Raw genomic sequence first — 23,766 nt, forward strand, 5'->3', positions numbered from 1 at the left:
TCTTCCGGGACTCGCCAGGAAGAGAAGCAACGAGGAGGAGAAACAGCAGCTGTGAAGAGGTAAGTGTTTTTTATTTTACAGTTTTTTTTCCACCCGCACACCACCCTCGTTCGCTGACAGCTGCCACTGACAATATTGCCACTATTTACCCAATTTCCTCCATTTATTTGTACACGGGTTCTCGTCAATTATATAAGCATGCTGATTTTTACACAGTGTCTTCCTCTATTATGTCAGTTCTCCACGCTATTTACGCAATTCTTCCCTCCATCCTCTAAGCTATGCACCTCATTCAAACGTTTATAACGTTTGTTATGTTCATGTTTCTCCGAGTTAAAAAAAATTGTGAACGTTTCCTGATTGCATATGTAGTTGAGCAGCATGCAAAATGCATGTGGACATTTATTACTTTTGTAATTTGTAAATTAGTTTTATAATATAATTTTCATGACTTTTTTTCTTTATTATAGTGGGTGATTAATATATACATCTAACAGTAATTCTACACAAAACTCAAGTTATCATCCAACAATAAAAGTGAATTATGGCATAGGCATTTTTGTTTGGGAAAAAATATCCACAGCTAAGACCCATTTGCGCTTTTTAAAAATTGTTGATGCAGTTTAACAGCAGCAAACAAGCATTTTTTTCTTCTTACCAATGTGGAACAGTTTTGGCACAAAGCATTGGCAGGAGATCGGGTATGAAAACCTGACCTATTGGATTTGCCAGTGGTTGTTACTTTTTTCTGCTAAACTGTTGAATTGTGCAACTTCTGCTATCTTAAACAGTGTGCAGCTTGATGAAGTGTAGCTTTCTTATGTATGAAATGTCTATTATTTTCTAGCATGCTGAAATTAAATGTTGGGCATTCTTTGTATTCTGAGAAATATCTTGCAAAGAGTGGGTTTTTTTGGAACTTTTATGTCAAAGTACAGATCAGCGGGACTGCCACAATCACAAAATACTTCCCACTTCATGTTATTGGCCATATGATATGTTCTGGGATGCTCCAAAGTCCTCTCTGTGGGTTAGACTGTGTTTTTTGTTCTGCTGGCTGGTGTTATGGCTGATTCTGCTGGGGGCAGAGTACGCTTCAATAAAACTATACCTCGAGTTTATTTGTCTGGAAGTGTCTGATTTCTCATTCCTTATAAGATCTTCCCTAAAAGCTGCCACAAATAATGGCACTTATCTGATCTTCACTTGAACACTCAAAACCCAAGTGGAAAATAAACAAACATGGAAAAGTGTTAAATAATGCTTTGCACAAATTAGCAATTCTTGTGGTCACTCGAAGTGTCCATCACTCTGAATGTTTTTACTGCCCCTTGCAACCAGATCTCGATTTGCCAGTTTTTTTGTGTGCTTTTCCCTTGGCTTGCCCCGATATTGCCACAGGTGTTCATTGTAACTTGGCCTTTGCACTCTATTCGCTAAGGATTCTTAACCTAGCAGGAGGGTGTGAGAAAATTGTGCTGAATGGAGCCATTTAGTTCGTGGACAATTCGAATATTTTCCTTTCTGTTCTGAAGCACGAAGGCTGTGCTGCCATATTTATTGTTTTTAAGCTATTGCCGCCACTCTCCTTTTCTCATTTCTCGCCAGGTGTTTTTGCACAGACCCGCCTGTGGGTCACATTCACGCATGTGTGCCTCTGCGGCTAATTTCAGAGTGTCGTTGACCCTTTTAGTGAGGTAGATTGTAATAAACCAGGGACACTAATATACTAGATAGAGGTGTGCTTCTCCTTCAAGTGACCTCTTTTCCGCTTTGTACCAAGATGATATCATGACATCCTTTTTCTCGTCTCAGCATCAATATTGGAACCATTTTTCATTGATGCTCAAAAAGCCTTTGGTAAAAAGGTTACAGTGGAAATGGTGTAGAATAATTGCTTGTATTACTCCCATGCATCTCTTTGTGCATTGAGACTTCACGCATTCCAGAAAAGTCCTGGGAGAGCGGTGTTACCCATTCCTCTGTCACATTGTGCTGCAGGACCACTTGCCTTTGAGTAGGCAGTCCAGTAGGTCCCTGTGAGCGTGGCTGCTGTCCCTGATTGCAATCATCTTCAAAGGAGCTCTTAAATCCCACCTCTTAGTTTGCGCTAAGGCTTCAACTGGGCAGATACAAAGGGGACGATTATGATGACTTCATTGCGGAATCTGGACCGACCGACTTCTGGTCTTCGGTCCTCACTGCATAATTATGATGCAACTGCACATGGTGCGGTCAGATACTCCCAATTCACTATGGGAGCTTGTGCTGCGTCCGTAAACCGGCCCATAGTACAAGCTCCCATAGGGAAATGGGAGATTGTGTTCATCCCTGCACCGCGTCGCAGGCACCTCTAGGTGCATGCTGCACGGTGCAGGGATCAACAGGGGGGGCACCTTGGGTGAACCCTTGGCCTCCAACTGGAGGCTGCAAGGAGAAGGGGACCTTGCTAGGGACTCCCAAACTGACTTTCCAACAGGCTGTCCATGTTGGAAATCCCAGCATTGAAAGCCTTTCGAAACAGAGCATCATAATCCCGACGGCAGAAACGCCGTTGTATTGGGATTATGTGCCCGTTCCGACTGGTCTATGGGCTTCTTGAGCCCGTCGGAAGTCAGCAGGAATGACATGCCGGTTTCAGCGGCTACATTGGAATTAGGCGTTGGAATTGAAACCATCAATGTTGGTCGGAAAGCCTCAGGCCTGCATTCAGAGACTTTCCAACCAACATTAAAATAGGCCCCCAAGTGTTCATCCAGCCTAAAAAAAAAATCTTTTTATGCCAGGGTATTGTTGGACTGCCTTTGGGGGGCGGGCACTGTTACAAAATTGTTGAAGTCTGAGATAGCACCAGAGTGCCTTGCATTCCTCTGGGTAATCATTGCTGCTTGTGAAGTACACCATTCACTTGGGAGAACAAAGTGTAAAATAATGCTGGTGCAGCCTATCATTTGCATTCCTAGTGGATAACTGTCTCCAGGGCACATTTTGTGTAGAAATTCTTGTGCTCTAGAAAGTATGACACGATCTAACTATACAAACACAATTACTATTAATCAATTGACAGTAAGTTCCCTTCTGGAAGACCAGACTACTCGAGTTCTACAAATCTGAAGCAAAAATACTGGCTGTTCGAGCAGTAGCGGCACCCCCCCCCCCCCAGCGCCTTGAGACCCTACGGGTATGTAGCGCGCTCTAGAAATGTCTTTGATTGATTGATTGATTGTTTAATACCATATTCAGAGCACACACATTTATTTGATAAATGTACCGTATTTCATAAGAATACCTTGGAACTTTTTCAGGATCCCTGGGTCAAAATTGGGTTTTTGTGCTCAAGGTGTGACAATCAGAGCAGGTTACCACTGGTGCCCTGGGCCCTAACCTACTATTGAGCCTACACATAAGCACCATATACTACTCTATAGCTCTAAACATTAAGGGTCGTGTAGTTAGGCAGGCTTACTCACAGCGGTGGAGTGTCTTTAAAGACTCAGAACTCAACAAACCGTCCAATAGAGCGTTCAATGAGGTTGTTTTATGGAGGGCCATTCACCATAGCACTTTGGTTTCTTTGAAATTAATTATAATCTTTCTGTGCCTTGCCTCCCCAGTGCTGGAGAAGTTGTACAGACTGCACACTGCCCGGACTGTCGCAGAATATTTATAAAGGGGGTTTACCCAGTTAGAAATACGGGGACCTGGGTTATCAATGCGTAATGGGAAGGGGTCCCAGTATTTAGGAAAACATTTGACCAAAAGGATGAAACATACTCAAACAAACATAAATTCAGTCCGCATTGTTTAATTCACAATGGGATGATACATAGAATATGTAAACTTTTCACAGTGATTAAACCGTAGTTATTCGTAGTGCCCCAAAGGGAAAGACAGGGGGGTATTGTGAAATAGTGCTGGGAATTGGTGAGGGAAAGTGCAAGGATTCGTACGTGATAGTAAAATCAGTAATTCACACTTGGTTTACAGGGTTACAACATCTGTACCATAAAACATGACCACCCGGTTCATGTAACTTATTTTTACACAGAAATCATACTCCTAATGTTCCATGAATGAAAATAATGTGGTGTGGAGTTGACAATGAAGAACCGTAAGTTGTCGACGTTTCGACCCTCTGGCGTGCAGATATTAATGTTAATCTTGCGGTGGGGTCTTCATCAGGACCAGGGTGTAGGGGACACGTAACCTATTTAGAATGCAAATATATGTATTAAAATTACGGGCGAATATCCCTAAATTATTTCAAAAAACGATGCATACCATCCACATAATGGAAAGTCACGCCAAAACTGGCGGGGACGGGATAGTTATCTATCGGCACAAGTCATGGCATGTAGTTAACTCTAGTCGGAGTATAATTTAAAGAGTGAAAAATCAAAAAGTCAAAAACATAAGGAGATGGGCCTGATCCGCACTAGTGGACAGGTCAGCATTCACTAGGAAGTATTAATAAAGTCACCGGAGTATCCCCAATGCATAAGTAAGGCACAGGGTACGTTCCAAATGGGTATATGCTTTGGTATAATTGATGCCGTTAACAAAGGAGAACATGTCAGAGTGAGACTTACCACGGGAGTGGTATACACAGGACCCGATATGGTGAAGATTCAGGGTCACTTTGAGGAGAATCTAATGAAGATACATTAAAGGACAGAATTCAGACATGGGGCCGTGCTTGGAAACGCATCTGTAAATTAACCACATGGTGAGTAACTCACCGAAGTATAGCCGAGTTGTTACTAGTATGTTTGAAGATCGGAGGGGTTCCTGGTGCCACCGGTACTGTGCAGTCTAACAAAATGAAACAATTACACACATTAGAAAGCTCATAAAACCATCAAGTGGTCTAACTAATTGGTTTTAAGGGACCGAGTCAGACAACTCACCAGCAAGCCGTCTTCGGGACACGTCCCACGGGGATCGTGTTTTAGGGAGATCGAGTGAATCTAGACATAAAGAAAAGTGCAGGGGCATTAGCGTAAAAATGCCTGCAAGGGTAGTCGAAAAGATCGTAGGAGCCCTCAGGAGTCAGGAAAGCCCGCTTACCGGTTAAGGAATGAATCCGGTTCCCGACGCTGCTCTCAATTGAAATGACGAGGCAGTGTTCCGGGTATCGGATTGTAACCAAGGAGACAAGGTCACGTGGTGGCTGACTCAAGCCGTGGACACAGTGGAAAGACTCCCAAGACTAAGTGGAGTAGTGTGAAAGTCCGTTGTCACGGTATCGTGTGGAGTCAGTTCAGGACATATCAAAGGTGTAATGCCCTCACGTAATAGGAGCAATAAACCAACAAACTGGAGTCACTAATTATTAAGGCTTGATGATGTACTGAAGTGAGCGGTCTGTATGATATCTACATGTCAAATTAGATTAACTGATCATACCGCGTTGTGACAATCCTACATATGGCATACATTGTTTAATGCTATATGGTTAATATAATTTAACAATGCTATGGACCTAAGCACTGTATAGTTATGATGAATGCACAAGTGGAATTATTAAACGCTCAAAGGGCGGCATAGCCTAACACATCAAGGTGCAGACCAACATACCTCGTCACAGTCTTAAAGGTAACCAGATGGTCGCAGAGCACCAAAGTCACTGTTCAAGCCGCACTGCAGCCCATCACCCACCATCACCATTAAGACAGCGTAGCGAGCGAGCCCGAACCTCCTAAGGGGGGTTCGGGAGGTTCTCACTCACTCTGTCTCCCTCTCTCTCTCTCTCTCTCTCTCTCTCTCTCTAACTGTCTCCCTCTCTCTGTCTCCCTCCCTCTCTCTCCCTCTGTCTCCCTCCCTCTCTGTCCCTCTGTCTCCCTCTATCTGTCTCTGTCTGTCTCCCTCTGTCTGTCTACCTCCCTCTGTCTCTCTCTGTCTGTCTCGCTCCCTTTGTCTCCCTCCCTCTGTCGCCCTCCTCCCTCTGTCTGTCTCCCTCTGTCTGTCTCCGTCCCTCTGTCTGTCTCCCTCTGTCCTTCGCCCTCTGTCTCCCGCTCTCTGTCTCCCTCTGTTTCCGTCCTTCTGTCTCCCTCCCTCTGTCTCCGTTCCTCTGTCTCCCTCCCTCTCCCTCTACCTCCCTCTCCCTCCCTCTCGCACTCCCTCTGTCTCCCTCTCCCTCTGTCGGTCTCCCTATGTCGGTCTCCCTCTGTCTCCCTCTCTCTCCCTCTGTCTCCCTCTCCTTCCCTCTGTCTCCCCTTGACTGTCTCCCTCTGCTTTCCTCCCTCTGTCGCCCTCTCTTTCTGTCTCCAGCTCCCTCTCTGCCACTCTGTCTGCCTCAGTCTCTGCCTCTGTCTGTCTGTCCCTGTCTCTGCACCTATATGTCCCTGTCTCTGTCTGTCCCTGTCTCCCTCCCTCTGTCTTTTCTACGTCTCTGTCTATCTGTCTGTCTGCCTCGTCCCTGCCTCTATTTGTCTCTGTCTGTCCCTGTCTCCCTCTCTCTGTCTTCCTCCCCCTCTCTAACTCTGTCTCCCTCCCTCTCCCTCTCCCTCTCTCTCCCTCTCCCTCTCTCCCTCTGTCTCCCTTCCTCTGTCTCCCTCCCTCTGTCTCCCTCCCTCTGTCTCCCTCCCTCTGTTTCCCTCCGTCTCCTTCTCTATCCCTCTCTTTCTCTCTCCCTCTCTTTCTCTCTCTGTCTCCCTACATCTCCCTCCCTCTGTCTGTCTCCCTCTCCTTCCCTCTGTCTCCTCCTGACTGTTTCCCTCTGCCTCCCTCCCTCTGTCTCCCTCTCTCTGTCTCCCTCCCTCTCCCTCCCTCTGTCACCCTCCCTCTCCCTCCCTCTGTCACCCTCTGTATCTCTCTCTCTCCCTCTCTCTCTCTCTCTCTCTCTCTCCCTTTGTCTCCCTCTCCCCCTCTGTTTCCCTCTCTCTATGTCTATCTCAGTCTCTGCCTATGTCTGTCCCTGGCCCTGTCTCTGCCTCTCTCTGTCTGTCTGTCCCTGTCTCTGTGTATGTCCCTGTCTGTCCCGGTCTCCCTCCCTTGGTCTCCCTCTCTGTCTTTGTCTGTCTCAGCCTCTGTCTGTCTGCCGTCTGCCCCTGTCCTGTGTCTGCCTCTATTTGTCTATATCTGTATCTCTGTCTGTCTCTGTCCCTCTCTCTGTCTCTCTCTCTGTATCCCTGTCTCCCTCTCTGTCTCCCTCCCTCCCTCCCTCTCTGTCTCCCTCCCATCCTCTCTCTATCTCTCTCCCTCTCGCTGTCCCCCTCGGCCTCCCTTTGTCTCACTCACTCTGTCAGTCTCCCTCTCTCCCTCTCTCCCTCTCTCCCCCTCTCTCTCTCTGTCTCTCCCTCTCCCTCTATCTCCCTCCCTCTCTCTCCCTCTCTCTGTCTCCCTCCCTCTGTCTGTTTCCCTCCCTCCCTCCGTCTGTCGCCCGCCTTACGTCTGTCTCCCGCCCTCCGTCTGTCTCCCTCCCTCCGTTTGTCTCCCTCCGTCCATCTGTCTCCCTCCCTCTATCTGTCTCTCTCCCTCCCTCTGTCTCCCTCCCTCCCTCTGTCTCCCTCCTTTCCTCTGTCTCCCTCCCTCTGTCGCCCTCCTCCTTCTGTTGCCCTCCTCCCTCTGTCGCCCTCCTCCCTCTGTCTGTTGCCCCCTCCCTCTGTCTGTCGCCCTCCTCCCTCTGTCTGTCACCCTCCTCCCTGTCTGTCACCCTTATCCCTCTGTCTGTCGCCCCCCTCACTCTGTCTGTCGCCCTCCTCCCTCTGTCTGTCGCCCTCCTCCCTCTGTCTGTCGCCCTCCTCCCTCTGTCTGTCGCCCTCCTCCCTCTGTCTGTTGCGCTCTTCCCTCTGTCTGTCCCTCTCTGTCTCCCTCTGTCTGTCTCTCTCTGTCTCCCTCTGTCTCCCTCTCTATCTCCCTCTGTTTCCCTCTCTCTCTGTCTCCTGTCTCCCTCTCTCTCTCTCTCTGTCTCCCTCTCTCCCTCTCTCTCTGTTGGTCTCTCTCCCTCTGTCTGTCTCCCTCTGTCCCCCTCTCTCTCTGTCTCTCTCCCTCCCTATGTCTCCCTCCCTATGTCTCCCTCCCTCTGTCTCCCTCCCTCTGTCTCCCTCCCTCTGTCTGTCTCCCTCTCGCTCTGCCTGTCTCCCTCTCTCTCTGCCTGTCTCCCTCTGCCTGTCTCCCTCTGTCTGTCTCCCTCTGTCTGTCTCCCTCTCTCTCTGCCTGTCTCCCTCTGTCTGTCACCCTCTGCACCCTCTGTCTGTCACCCTCTGTCACCTCACCCCAGCTTCCCGGGCACACACACAGCTGCACTGAGAACTTCACAGGTCTTTAAAAGACCATTTACTTGTTAATGAGGCTTTGTTGCAAATCGCCTGGCCTCCATAGAGCAGAGTGTCACGGAGTACGCGCTGCTGCAGTGGACCCCGAGACACTCTTTCAAAATAAGCCCTCTTAATTTGAGGCAGTTATGTGCTAAGTGCCCTTAATACTGGTGTCATCCCGCAACACCCTCACCATTTGCAGGCGACACAGTACTGTGTCGGGACACACAGTTTGGAAAGCTCTGGGTTAGTGGATCACAAAAATCATCATTTTGTATATTCGCTTGTGTCATCTAACAAAAATACTGTACAATAAAGGAGAACTTATTTGAGATTTTTTGAACATACAAGTGCTGTATTGGGATGTCCGATTCTTTTGTACTATCACATTCATGCCTCTGAACCTGGGTTTCACAGCTCAGCATCATACTTTATTGCTAATGCTGCCAACTTTGGAGCTGGAGAAGCGGGTTAGCCCTGGCGTCAACTCAGCATCCTGTGATTCTGTGCAAATCACTTAATCTCACGTCGCCTACCAAAAAATTAAGTTGTCCTTGTGTAACATAACTGGTGCTCATGTAAAGTGCTCCGATACCTTCGGGTCCAGTTCATGCTATATAAATCTGCACAAGAAAAAAACCTGCTAAGCCTTCACTTTTTCAAAACCCCAATTCCTTATCTGCCCCTTCTGGCTTCAGTTTCTGCCCAGGATGACGCTGGGATTCTCATACAGATTTTCACCTTACCAATCCAAAGAATTCCTGGCCGACTGGACCTTTTAGTCTGCATGGAAGTGGGAAAAGGAAGTTCGTAAAATTTCATATCCATTTGACAAAATCCTAATTCAACACTTTTTAATCTGAAGGACCACTGACTCCAAAGAAAAGTTCAAAAATGTATTACAAAGCCAAAAATAACTGGACATACAAATACCTCAGCAAGAGGTTCAAGAAATAAACTGGCACTAATGCAAACGTAATCCTACGCATGAGTCTTTATCGACTCAGAACAAAAAGCAAAGTTAATTCGAGAAGCATTAGGCATGCAATAGATTTGCCCACTGGAAAACTCGATTGCATCTGTTCCAATGGGAAAGAAAAAGATTAGTCTGTCCCTATACTAACTCTAAAGTGACATCCCTACTTAACATCCCTCCCAGGCAAGAGAAAAAGGTGTCAGCTGTGAAGGCCCCCTAAGAAGCACATTCACTTTCCAGAAAAGCATCCTCAATTCTTGAGCTCGTTCTAAGATGCTCCTTAGTTTCTCCTGCCTGGTCTAAACTAAAACCCATGTCTAACTGCACATCCAATTGGACTGCCTTAGACCAGACCCAGTCTCAGTCCCAACTGACCCTAAGACTGTCTACATCTGCAACTGCCTCTTCACCCTCGGGGCACTTTCCCTAATACAAAATCCCAAAAGCAGTGGATAAGCCCCTGGCTCTTCTTCTTCAGGCATCCCCTCGTACTTCTCTAGCATCGATCCTTCTTCTTCCAAAAACCGTTGCTGTGTCCTTGGGTCCCAGGCACCTTCTCCGCCAAAAGTTTCAACTGCGCATACCAGTGCACTCCCTTCGTTCCTACTCCTACCAATCTGACTTCTAAACAATGGCTCATTCTACCTAACCAGATACTTGACCTTGCACCTCCAAACGAAATACATGAGAAACAATCCTTCTGCATGCTCTAAGTTACAATTCGAAATTCAACTGCAACCGTGAGCTTCTTTCCCAAAGTATATTTCCAACTCGACGTTTCTAGTCATGCTAAGAAATCCACAGTTAGGCCTCTGCTAGAGCTTCCATGTCTCAGGCCTTTACTCCTTTAAATGCATTTCTGATACGACAGCACAAACATTTCATCAATCAATCCTAATATTACATTTCCCATTAGCAACCACTATTCTCATATTAAAGCATCACGTTTCTTATTAGGCAGCCTACACATGCAACTTTAATATGACACGTTTAATCTCAATGCACTTTTTACACACAGAGCAGTTAATTCTGAGTTAATTAAAGCATGATTCCCTCGACTAAAGCACTACAACAATTTGTAAATGATATGAACACCCTTCTACATATTGCACTGATCACCGGCCTAATACTGCATTATAAAATCACACAATAACATGGCCCTCTAAATATGCAGGTCCTGACTACTTGGGACTAAGGTGCAACGCTACAATTTCTTCAACAACATGGCGCTCTATCTATCACATGGCAGACAAGTTAAAACTCATCTCCTGGAAAGAAGTTTACATGCTTAAGTTGCATCTCTACAGAACTAAAGCAGGACTTAGTCACTATATAAACGCCGTATTTTACTGTGACTATACGATTACAAGCACAGGGTTAAAGAGCTTATCAGCATGTTAATAACATTTTTAGATTGACGTTTAAAAACCTATCATTGCCTCTGCTGCTGAAGCACAGATGGCCAGGCGACATTTTACATAATGTGTTTGTTTTGGTGCATGTCACGTTTTGCACCAGAGGGCAGTACGTACCCTCTAGCTCTATTGGAATTACCGGTAGAAGGCCTGGCACAGGTGAGCTGCCTGGGTCTGAAAACATTACTGTTTAATACAGAACTATTGGGTTAAGTTTTGAAATATAGTTTATTTTAATCAATGTAACTACATAACATATTTATCTGCAATAATGATTACTTTCCCCTTAAAACTAGTTTGTTGTTTACTAATCAAGGATAGTTATGGAGGGCAATTATCCACATTTTGATTGACCACAGAGCACCCACTGAGCACACGTCTGCCCTTGGTGTGGAAAAAACTGCTATGTCTAAGTAGCCTTTAACCTTTGGCACGTTGCCTTTGACCTCTTTAATTAATTATTGGCAGCGTCTGTTAGCGGCCTGTAATTGTCTACTAATTAACTTTCACAACCATGCCCCAAATCAGTGGTGAGAGAGCTCTGCTCTGACTGGGCCCCGAGGGCTGGAGGGCCAGGCGTATTGTTCGGGGCAGACAGAAAATGGCGACCTGGGCCGGCAGGTCTCCTTGTCTTTGCGTCAGGAATTATCGAGGGTTAGAAGTTTCTTGTCAGTGTTTCCTCTTGGCGTGTGCGATTAACGGAAACTGTGTCTGGCCCTCGCAAGGATGTCAAGACGGCGGTTTTAATCAACTCAAGTATGAAAACGCAGGCCTTGTCACTGGCAGATTGTCATCACCCCTTCAGCACATGCACAGTTAGTACAGGCCAAGAATGTTGCTGGATGAACTCGCGCGACCTTGCTCGTGGTGGGGATTGGATTTGCGGTCCCTCCCATATGTAGATTGTGGGAGGGCGCACTTCATTCCTTTCTCTAGACAGCAGTACATGACGGAACTCAATATGCCTGTCCACAAATGTACAATAAAATGCACAGAAAACATCTATTGCATTCTGTAAAATCATTGAATCCACAATTCCCCAGGAAATCAATGTACATTGGTAGTACAGAAAGAGCCCAGAGACTGAATTACATAAACTGCCCGATTGGTGATAGTTTGCATCTTGGAAAGCTTGTCGCCATAATACTCTTGTGATAGGTGAAAGATCACTGGGTCTGTGATAGAGGCAGAAAGTGAGCAAAGAAAGCTGAGACCAGTCTACACCCATTGAGACTGGAAGGGAGCAGAGAAGGTAAAGGGGCATGCAGGGAAATTAAAGTGAAAGAGAAACCATTACATTCTATAGACAATTGTAAACAACGAATAAGGGCAGAGGAGGCATCAAATTATGTAGAGATAAAAGAAAGCAGAGAAGAGAGAGGGGACAGTTTATTCCATAGAAGAACATAGAAGCTTGAGGTAACAGTAGGGTCATAAAAAGAGCATATACCACCATAGAGCTCAAATACGGCAACGGACACAGTGGAGAACTGAATGGGACACATGGGGTGAGGGGGCACAGTACAGAACTAAAAGATAAGAACATGGCTCATTAGGCTTTCGCTTTCACATACATGCAGATTCAAGAAGCGTATAGTATACTCAATTTGAACACGCTGTAGGAAGGTGGATACCTGACTATGGTTTCCCCAGATTTTTTGCCTAGTGTTTAGCTGGTTTTCAACTTAGTTGGCCTGGGATCCTGCTAATCAGGGCCCCAGGCAATCTGCTCTCTCTGTAAAATGGACTCCATGTACTTTAGGTACATCTCCAATTGGGTATTGGGTCACCTTATGAGCCCCTGTACAGTGTACTATAGTAACCCAGGGCATAGGTGCATCCAAGGCCTACCAGGGGCTGCAGCATGTATTATGCCACCCCTGGCTGGCCACTCATATTGACACAACTGGCTGATCACTCAGCTGGGGCAAGGTTGTGTAATCACCCCTTGCTTAGATATAGTATTCCTATATCTAACCTTATATCTAGACACATATATACCTATAAGTCACTCCTATGGCAGGCCTTAACAATCCTGGAGGCAGAGTGCTTGGTTTTATGTGAGATGCTGCTCTAGCATGAGCTGAGCCAGCTTTCGGAACCATGTCCTTATAGCTGTTCTAGGATATTGCCATACCATATACTCTTAAGTGCATTACGAACCTCACGGTTAAATGCTAACTCTGGTTTGGCTTTATCAAAACATGTCGAGTAAGGTGTCATACGTTTTGGAATACTACCCCCTCGCCAGTTCTGGCGACGGGGGTAGCATTCCACCCTTCTAGAGGGGGAAGGCATGTTGTTCCTACTAATCCCGGTTAAAGCTAACCAGAGCCTCAGCATCACAAAATCGATGCTGCTGCCACAGACAAGTCTGACCTCCTGCTGCTGGGAGTCCTTCCAGCGAGAGAGGCTTGGACAATAGGTTTCCTGTCTTGGGAGGTGCTAGCACCACCCCAGGCAGGCTCTTGTGTATTGGGGCAGGGAGGGCTGAAAGAAATGAGACACTGCCTGGGGCACACAAGGTGTCCCATGCATAGTCCAGTTCAAACCGGTGCTGGGGCACTCCAGCCCTAGCTCTGGCACGAAACTGGACAAAGGGAAAGGGGTGTAACCACCCCCTTCCCTGGTCCCACCCATAGGAGGGACCTAGCAGGTAATCCAGCCCCTAGATTTGGTATATAGGTAGGAGCTGAGTCCCAAGATTTTTAGATTTATCCTGATTGAAACTTGAAATGAAACTCTGGACCTTCGACATTCTACCTGAAGATAGAAGACTGAAGAATCTCCCTTGTGGTCAAGGAGTGACCACCCTGCACAAGCAGGCGCCATCCAGCGATCAACGGCTTGCTTTGACGACGCTCCCGCCGGAGCCCGAGCACAGAGCCTGACAAGAACCAGACTTCCAGACTTCCTTCAGCCCGATCCACAGCCCCAGCAAAGCTGAGACCCGTGGAGGCGACGCGAGACGTGGGATCGGCCATCTTGAAAAGTCAGCGACTTGCTTACCGTGCAGCTTCTGAGGCATCCTCGAATCAGTGCATTGGGGATTGAGAAGCCCCAGCCCTGAGCATCATCTGCACCGAAGATCAGCCCTGCACACTCCACGAGTTCTGCGTGGGGCCCTTCTGCATTTTCCTGCTCAACGCATCTGACTAGTCACTTGCCCGTTGGCTAGTGGCCATCTTGGGGATGAACCTTTGAATTTACACCGCTGGTCTGGTTGCTCCAGACTGGCCCCTGCTTCCCTGAAAAGAAGCAGCTCATCAGACCTTGCTGGTCTGATTAAGAAGCCAACTTCGATTCCTGCGTGGGTTGCCTTTGCCAAGGCTTGTTAACTCCATTCCGGAAGCCGACACCGCCGACAGCGAGAACCTTTGTGGGACAGTCCGTGCCTGACTCCTGGTTGTCGTCGACGCCTCCTGGTCCACGTGGCTGCAGAGACAAGCTTCATAACCTCACCTGATTGTTTCACGACATTGCCTGGTTCCTTCCTGGTTCCTTCCTGGTCACTGGCTAGTGACCCAGACTCTGTCCCCTCTGCTTTCAGGTACTCTTCATCCTCGACCCATTCTTGGATCCACCTGGACACTTCTCTCCTGGTCGCCTGCAGCATTTTTCTTCACGGCTCCATAGTATTCAGAGACAGAAACCCTACACACTTTGACACCTATGCACCCGCTTTCTGTGGGTGAGGTAACGCGAGTACTCCGGTGCTCCTGTGGGAATTGACTATCCAACTGTCTAGGTTTCCATTAACTTTCATCAAGTCCAGTCAGAAGGGCCCTAAAAGAACTAGTTTCTAATTCTTTCATTCCCATACAAACTCTATGGTAACTTGCTTGTGAGTAAAGACTCTGCACACGCCTCCCATGGGCCTCCTGCTTCCTATCCCTTGGTAGTACAGCGTAGCCCCAGCGATTCCTCAGGCCCTAGGCCTATTCCTTTTTTGAGCAGTGGTACTTATACCACTATTTTAGTATACAGTTTAGCGTGCCCCTAGGGCCCTACAGTATTTTGTGCAACTTATTGTATTTTCATTAAGTATCTTGTTATGTGCTTGTGCCTCTGACCTCATAAAGAGTCCAGAGGGATTGTCTAGAAATAACTACATATATATTTTATATATATCCTGTGAGGTGTCCTTTCATTTGGTATTAAAGGGGTTACATATGGTAAAACAGCTGGCTTCACATGCCCTCTTGACTTTAGCCTAAGACTGCTTTGTCCATGCTACCACTAGGATAGCTGGTCTATAAGGTTGACTTTACAACCATCACCATAAGGGTTGTTTGGACTGGTGCAAGGTGCTCACTAGAATAGTGAACATCATATACCAGGCCAACTTCTCACATATGCCACAACATTTGCAATAGCCTTCCTGGCATCTGCCTTACCTTCCACAAAGACAATAGATAAGGATTAAAAACTGAGAGTATCTGCATTATGACTATGCAAAAATGTGGCTTCCAACAGCAACAACAGCAGCGGAAAGGTTTTGGAACTAGATAAACGCATATGCTATTTTGTCTGGCCTTTCAGTGTGCTAGATTTCTGTCAACACGGTATGGTAACAACATAGCTGATGTTTTTCTCGTCCACCATAAGTGGTATAGCACATGACCACATGAGCTCTGTCTGTCTACTTTGTTTATTAATATGAATACATCTAATGCATATTTATCTTTATATGATAGACGTTGGGAGGCATTAGACTGCTTTATTCTTACTATATTGCATTCTTTCTGCCCACTGGCTACTTTTAAGGCTTCTGCAACCATGCCTCAACACGCAGTGGCAATGACAAAATAGTATGCCGTCTCTATGAGATAGAGATGCAGTTTCTCGGTTGTTTATTTGATAGTTCTTTAGACCAATCTAGATAGCATGCTATCTTTAGGAGACCTTGTGACTTGACACTGTCAAAAATATTTTAAAATAAACTCTGCTGAACTTTTGTTTCTCTTTTATTCATTTTCTCTCAACAGCGCTGGGCCAGATCATGCTGTATGTTGATGGGATGAATGGAGTCATAAATCACAATGAAACTGTGCAATGGCTATACACTCTCATTGGGTCAAAGGTAAGTGTTAGGATTTTGATGCTGCTGAATCACACGTTATTCAATTTTATAAACGTTTCGTACATATAAAGTTTTTTTACGTTAAATCATATGTATGCATACATTAGAAAGTGGATAATGTATTGCATTACATGTCTAATGACTGTATGTTAATAGCAGTACAAAAGTTCTTTCATAGCTCATAGCTCAAGCTATGTGTTTTACTTTTTTGGTCAAGTCTAGGAAGCATGCATGTGGTGTCTTCGAAACATGCTGTATTCACTTTTTGGGCTTTGAACACGATCATCACTTTTTCATTTCTTGTTTCCTCTGACTTTCCCACCTTTTGGTTATCTTCTTCCTACCCTGGAGACTGCCACTGCTACATCGCCCATTTCACTATCAGCCATATGTTTAGTTTCAGCGCAGTCTTTTTATTTAATCTATTTAGCCTTGGTTGCAACTTTGGCTTTCATCTGTCTGCAGTCTTCATGTTTCCCATGATCAGCATACCACGCCACACTTTATCTTTCAGTATAGCGGCCGCGCCTTTCTTTTGTTCTTAATGGTGCGGCTTGCCCACCTCTATTTTCAATTGTGACCCGTAAAACAGATTGTTTGAGCCTGTTGGAATCTGCGATTTAAAATGCAGCGGTTCATCATTTTTGCTGCTGGGAGAAACAGTCCATGGAGTCCGTGGTCTGTCAGGGGAGTACCTGGGTGTGTGTATGTGCTCTGCTGGGGCTGAGGCACACTTCGGTTCACTCAGTCTTCAGAGCAGAAACAGCGGCAGGACAAGAGGTGGGTGATTCTTTCCATACACACATTCAAAAAAGGTATAGGGTGGGGGGCGCTAGAGAGCGCCAAGCAAGATGGCCGCACCTACGTCAGGCTCTTGCAGTTCGGGGAGAAATCTGGCATTAATCCTCACCATCCTGGCACATAATGCACCAGCGGCAGCTCCCCGAAACCCACTACCCTACAGGGTCTAACTGAGGCCGAGAGACGCATTGCCGACCTGGAAGATACGAATAGCGCTACCACCAGCCGTACCCTTGAAATGGACAAAGTGTTGAAAGTAATAGCAGCCAAAAATGAGGAGTTAGAATCACGCTCGAGGAGGAACAACCTCCGTATCCTAGAAGTGGCAGAATCAACGGCCACTGAGAAAATGGAGATTACGTGGAGCATTTGCTTAGAGCCCTGTTCGGCAGAGAGGAATTCTCATCGGTCCTCGTGGTGGAGATGGATCACCGTTCGCTGGCGGGCCGCCCTCCTCCTGGGGCCCCCCGCGGGCCATGATAGTTAAGCTATTAAACTATTGCGATAGGGATACTGCCCTCCGGCTTTCCAGGGAGAAGGGTCGCCTCAACTACGAGTGCATGGAGATCTCTATATATCCAGACTTTACCATGGTGCAAGACCAGAGGAGGAAGTTCCTCCAAGTCACGAAGAAACTTCAACAACTCAACATCCCATACGCTATGTTATTCCCGGCCCATCTAAAGATAACTTCCCAGGATAAAAACTCTTCTTTACCAACCCTCAACACGCCCAGGGCTTCATCAAGACCATACCCAAACAGCCCGAAGGCAGCTCATCTCCAAGACGCCAGGGCGATGAAAACAGAGGCGCTTCTGACATAGAATAAACTCATGCACTGTAGACACAAGTGTTACTACTTGCACTACCGTGCTTATCTGCTGACTCTGGGACACCCCTATATCACCATGGCGGGATGTTGGATTTAAACCCTTATTACATACGCATCAGGGATCTTCCTCCGAATGGAAATGTACCATATCATCACTGAACTTTCCCCCTTTTTAACTGGTTCACATTGGTTCTGGTTCTACAGTCCTTGACACACCCCTGCTGAGTAGGCGTTTGCACTTCTTCCATCACCAGGCCACGACACCCTGAGGGGGACACTGTGTGACGCATGACTCTACTCGGAGGTCTCCGTCTTGGCTACGCCTCTGGAGGGCTTGTCGTGGACGTTGTGCCCTTGTGTCTTCGTGGACACCCTGACCTCTGCCCATGAACCAACATTGAAAAGACCTATGGTGTGCACCGGAACCCCCGCCAGGTTGGACTTTCACCGCTATCCCCGAACACCCTCGCCACTGCGAGAAGCACCTGGTAGCACTCTGGCAGCTGCCCACCAGGTGAACCCACTATTTTCTACTTTGTGGAATGGGGTTTAGTTTACTGCACTGTCCCCTGTTGGGACTAGAACGTTTGAGACAGGAAGGGAGGGGGGGCAATTGACATGGCAGGTTGGGATTGCTGTTGTGGGAGGCGAGTGGGATTGGGGAATGTTTCTTATGCACTTTTTATGAGCTGCACTTTTATTATGATACAAGGTGCTATTGTGACACACTATGGCATACACTGCTACTCACAACATTGGTATTTTCCAAACACACGATGGAGTCCCGTCCCAGAACGCTCAAGTATAATTTTGTGACCTGGAATGTGCGTGGTTTGGGGGACCCCAGCAAGCGACGACATATTCTTGCCTTATCTAGACCGTCATGACATCCACTGTGCCATGCTCCAAGAGCCCCATTTACCTCCTAGCGCACTCCCCTCCTTTGCTACTCGATGGGCAAGCCATAGAGGCTTTTCATGCTTCATGCTACTTCTCGTATTCTCGGGGGACCACAATCCTTGTAATGCATACCCTCCCATACACCCCATTGGCTCCTACTCGGACCAGCAAGGTCGATACAATCTATTATGGGGCACGCTCTCTGCGCAAACCGTCACACTGGAGTTATGTTACAGCCCGAACACAGATGACACGGAATTCTTTTGGATATTGTGGGGTAAAATCCAGGACATTTGCACTACACACCTGAAATGGGAAGGAGATTTTAACGTTACTATTCACCCGCACCTAGACAGGTCACATCCACAACCACACCACTATACTGCTGCACACCTAGCTTTAAAAAACATTGTTGAAGATCAGGATCTGGTAGACCCCTGGAGAACTCACTGTCTACTAACTCGTCAGGGGTCTTGCTCCTCCACTGCTCACTCCTCTTGGTCGCATATTGATTATTGGCTGATTGATATGGGCCTGGCGACCTTGGCATCACATACTTCATATCTCCCCACACATACTCGGACCACTCTCCTGTGCTGTTGTCTCTTATCCAGTCACAAGCAGAACCCCCAAACCTCTCCTGGCACCTTAATCCACAGACGCTGCTCGACTCAGTTTTTAAGGATGTGGTAGAGCAGGAGACAACTGACTTTTTCCTCCGCAACGAAGGATCAGTCCCACAATATTCTACAATATGGGAGGCTTTTAAAGTCACCATATGGGGAGTCTGTCTGGCTAAAAGTGGTGGAGTACTAAAAGACATTCGTAATACACTCCGAAAATTGGAATTAGACATAAAACAGACCGAGACGGCCATAGAAGCCACGCCTTCTCCTGCATTGCGGGCGCATCTGCATGCCCTGCTCACGGAATATCAGGAAACAGCGGAGTGCGAATGTAAATTTAAAGGGAAATACCATACGGCTCGCCGTTATGGCGAGGGAGATAGACCAGTGGGGCCTTGGCCTCTACTATACGACCTCCTCGTTTCGCTAATACAGTGCTTGCAATGGAGGACGGTTTTACACATACAAATTCCTTGGACATACTTGCTGCATTCAGAAGGTTTTATAGAGCGCTATACACTACTCACCAACAGGCCCCGGTAGACTTCGATTCATTTTTCGAAGACACTGCCATAGCCAGGCTGGGCAATGGTCAAAGAGAGTTCCTTTTGACGCACCATGAGGATGAGGAGATCATATCTGCCATCATACAATTACAATCGGGAAAGGCTCCAGGACCAGACGGTCTCCTGGCTGAGTTCTATAAAACATATCGGCACTTAATTATCCCAATACTAAGGCATGTCTTAGAGTAAGCCCTAGAAACTGGCATTCTCCCTCCCTCCATGCGAGAGGCGTTCATAATCTCCCTGCTAAAACCAGGCAAACCACCTACGCACCTAGATTCTTATCGGCCCCTATCCCTTATAAACACGGAGGCTAAGATCCTAGCTAAACTCATCGCAAATCGCATTAGCCCTCTGATGCCGGTGTTGGTCCTCCCGGATGAGTCGGGCTTTGTTCCCACTAGAAGTACAGCCCATAACTTGCGGACCATGTTCGCATTGCTCCACGATATTGACCCGGAAGTTAACGCAGCTGCTATATTCCTGGATGCCACTAAGGCATTCAATTCCCTGGAACGGGACTACCTCTCCTAGGTCTTGGTGCACATGGATTTTCCACCACCCTTTATGGGCTGGATTACCATGCTAAATACTAGTCTGCGCGCCACCGTAATGGTGAATGGAATCCGCTCTTCCTCCTTTTCGCTGGACAGAGGTACCAGACAGGGGTGTCCACTGTCCCTTCTAATTTTTAGGTCTCGCCTGGGGACACAGCGCGAAGTGCTGTCGTCTGCAAGATCTATTGTCGCTGACTTGCCTCTCAAGGGAGACAGGAGATGGGCACGCGCAGGCTGGACTGGAAATGTGAACACGCCGCGCACATCTCCTGTCCCCCTTGGGAGGCTAGTCAGTATGCAGTTTTACTTTCATGAAAACTCGCCCCATTGTTGGAGCGGCCCTTGCGGGCCACTCAGTAAATAAACATTGGCAATGTGCCTTCATCGACACAAATGAAGAATCACCCACTCACCCAGTGTGGCGGCTGGCTGCGGCACGGTACTGAGGCACCCCAGCTCCTCCACATTTCTGCCAGCACGATGTGGGGCTCCCTCCTTAGGCATGGGAGCCCGCAGTGCTATCTGCTGGTATCCTGGGACTTCAGCTCCCGCACTTCCTCCCTCTTCACCACGGGAGCCCCGGAAGGGGACAGGCACTGCCTACACTGGCCGCACATGCGAGCTGCAGGGCACACAAAAGTTACATGTACTGCGCATGCGCAGGCAGCCCTCGCCCTCCCAGGTGTCCTCCCCGCCCGGATGTGGAGCTGCTTTCTGTTTTGCCGTTCCCTGCTTCCCGAGCCTGATTACGGTGGGATATACTTACGCCCCTGTTCATTGCAGGCGGATTCACCATTCCAGATATCGAATTATACTTTAGCTGTGCACAGGCACATTATGCCACATATTGTATGAAACCCCCTCTCTACATGCCACATCTCGCAACAGAAGATGGATATATGACCCCCACCCCAAGCACTGCCTACCTCAGCACCCCGGCGGTCTCGCGTCACCTGGCTACCACCACCGTCCAATGCACCGTCAGCGCTTGGCCAACCTTGCTAAAGCTACACAATGCACACTAATGTATTCCCCGCTTGTGCCCCTTCCCGGGTGGCAAGATATCCCGGTCACGAAGGAGGGCGGCTGTCGCCGGCTTCTTCGTAAACTCTCTATTCACACCTGGGGCCACCTGTACACTGGGGGGACATTCAGCACTAGCGAGGAATTCTTTAAAGATACGAACCCTACCCCCTGGAACGTTTCTATTACATAAGGCTCCGCCAAGACGTAAAGACCATCATGCCCACCTTTCCCCTTGAGCCTCCACCTATGCTTCCACTACATGAGTACCATTGAGTTGGGTAACAATAAACATCTGTTATTCAGCGCCAAGAGACCTCTGGGTGAACGTGCGCTTTACAAATACACATGTTATGTTATGTTATGTTATGCGCTATTGCAACAAGACGCCCCCATACATGTGCTGTCACTTTTAAATCCTACGGTCCAGAATGACAGGGAATATAGTCCTCCTTTGACCCATCAACGATAGGAGAAGGAACTGGGGTACCCCCTCACCGAGGAGCAGTGGACGTATTGCTGTAGGCAAACGGGCGATATATCAGCTGTTAGTAGATTTCGCATTATACATTACAAATGTGTGCACGCCATTCTTTATACGCCTGCGCGCAAGCACCGACTGAAGATACGAGATAACGATCGCTGTGATTGCTGCGGGCGCGAGGGGGCGGACTTTGTACACGTGGCCTGGGACTGCCCGCCTATACAGCGATACTGGGCGGAGGTCCTGACTGAACTGGACCTTATGACGGGCCTACACATCTCTGCTGATCCCCTAACCATCCTGTTAGGATACACTGAACCCCTGGCTGTTAAAGCGCGCAGGTACACCTCCCTCGCGCTCCTCCTTGCTAAAAGGAGAGTTGCCTGTAGATGGGGCAGGGGAAGAGCGCCGAAATTTAAACACTGGCTACAAGATTTAATTTATTGCCAAGAGCAGCTACACACATATGCATACCTTCAACCTCCCTCATCACGCCCAAGAGACATCTGGAGCCCCCTACACACTTACTTACTGGAACACACAGCCGACGTGGATGATACAACGCCGCAATCGACACACAACACCTAACTGACGACCCTATTTCCCTCGCCCGCACTCTTTCCCACATTGGATGCAATGGGACACCACAGGATGCTACTCCGCACGTTCCTATTGTCTGAACATTACCAGCACCTTTGTTATTTATGCACCTGATGGTCATCGTGTATTAGTGTATGCATTCCTCTCCTTTGTTTTTTATTTGTTCACTTCTTTTCTAATTGTTAGCATTTAACATAGTCCGAATATAATGCAATTGCTGTCTTTACAACCTCATACCCATTAAACGCGGCCGGCCTGGAAGGGTTGTAGGCGGCTTGCTGTGTACTCCTCCACCCTGATAAGCTATCACCTATACGAACATGTTATCGCAATGCCAGCCAATTTGTGGATGTAGGCAGTTTGCTGTGATCTATACCTTTTTTGTTATCAATAAAGGTTTTTTTGAAAATCAGGGATAGGGTGAAGGTCACATGAAAGACATTTAAGAGCCTCTGTGGGGCGTGCATGTCTGTTGTTTCATATAAGTACTGCACATGCTTTATAGTGCTGAGGAATGTATGAACTTCAGTATTTATTGCACCCATAAGATTGTATCGCCATTTCATTGTTAATACTAAATCAAGTGATGACACCATTGTATAGTACCCGGAGCATGAGGGAAATATCGCTCACTATATGTCACATTTATGGGCGGGGGGGGGGTAGTCCCTGAAAACGATTATAGAAGGCACATTTAAGGCACTGTACCTCTTGTTTACTATATTATGGTGCTAGGCATGTCCATTTACATAGCTACACGGTGCGGCTGCGTAGTTCCTACAAAGTCACTTGTGTGTGATTCCATCGGTCAGTTCTGGCTTAACTGCAGATTGTAGTCTGGAAATTAAAGTACAATTTTTAGTCATGTGAATCATGGCCTGCAAAGCACTGATGGTTAAAATGCCATGACAGGCTGAAGGTGTTGCACAGGTGATACTGGACCATTCTGCAGTGCATATAAAATGATCACACAGATTTTGTCAATGACCTTTTTAGCTTACACCTCATCATATCTCTAATGTTTGTTTAATTCCTTATTAAACAAACTGCATACAAGTTGGCAAATCTGTTTCATTCTTTTTTTCACAAGTTACGCATGGATCAGAATTTGTCTGTGATAAAATGATATTACACACCAGAATTGTTTTATAAAAAAGCTTTACCATATGTTTATTGCATTAGTTTCTCCATTTTGCCCTAATGGCCGGGAGCAAAATCTGATCACAAAAATCACCAAAGAGCTATTGCACAAGACACAAAATTGGTGCAAATAAGCCTGACAATGCATCAATCCCTGGCAGCACAGCACCCAGGAAAATGTGCTGCATGGCTAAACACTTATAATGTCCCAAAGGCAAGACCTATTGGCTATGCCAATTCTTGTTATAAAAGAGGACAGAAATTTACCTTAATGACTTCAATTAATTCAATCAAAATTTACATTGGATCCTGTAATTTCAAATATTAGTACCCCCTTCCAGGTAGAAATTAAGCCCTAATCTGAAGAACAGCAATTACTTGTAATTTAGCAGTGGGTACTGTCAAATAAAATAACATTTAAAAGTAAATGGCTACTTCAATAACTAAAAATATAGATTGAGTATACAGCAAGTACTATTTTGATGTTTTATAAAAGAGTTCTTTG

The 23,766-nt window shown here is 46.9% G+C and overlaps 1 protein-coding gene across 7 annotated transcripts in view; it reads left to right on the forward strand.

Annotated features, from left to right (window-relative positions):
* The window catches only part of FHOD3 (formin homology 2 domain containing 3), a 1,375,152-nt gene that overhangs the window by 731,713 nt on the left and 619,673 nt on the right, over positions 1-23,766 (forward strand). For all 7 annotated transcript variants that reach the window (XM_086965361.1, XM_086965359.1, XM_086965360.1 and 4 more), the window contains exon 6: positions 15,638-15,732. In XM_086965361.1, the coding sequence (XP_086821487.1) occupies positions 15,638-15,732 (95 nt within the window). The remainder of the gene's footprint in view (positions 1-15,637; positions 15,733-23,766) is intronic.

This window comes from Lissotriton vulgaris, chromosome 4_1, assembly GCF_964263255.1.
Source record: "Lissotriton vulgaris chromosome 4_1, aLisVul1.2, whole genome shotgun sequence".
NCBI classification, from domain to species: domain Eukaryota; kingdom Metazoa; phylum Chordata; class Amphibia; order Caudata; family Salamandridae; genus Lissotriton; species Lissotriton vulgaris.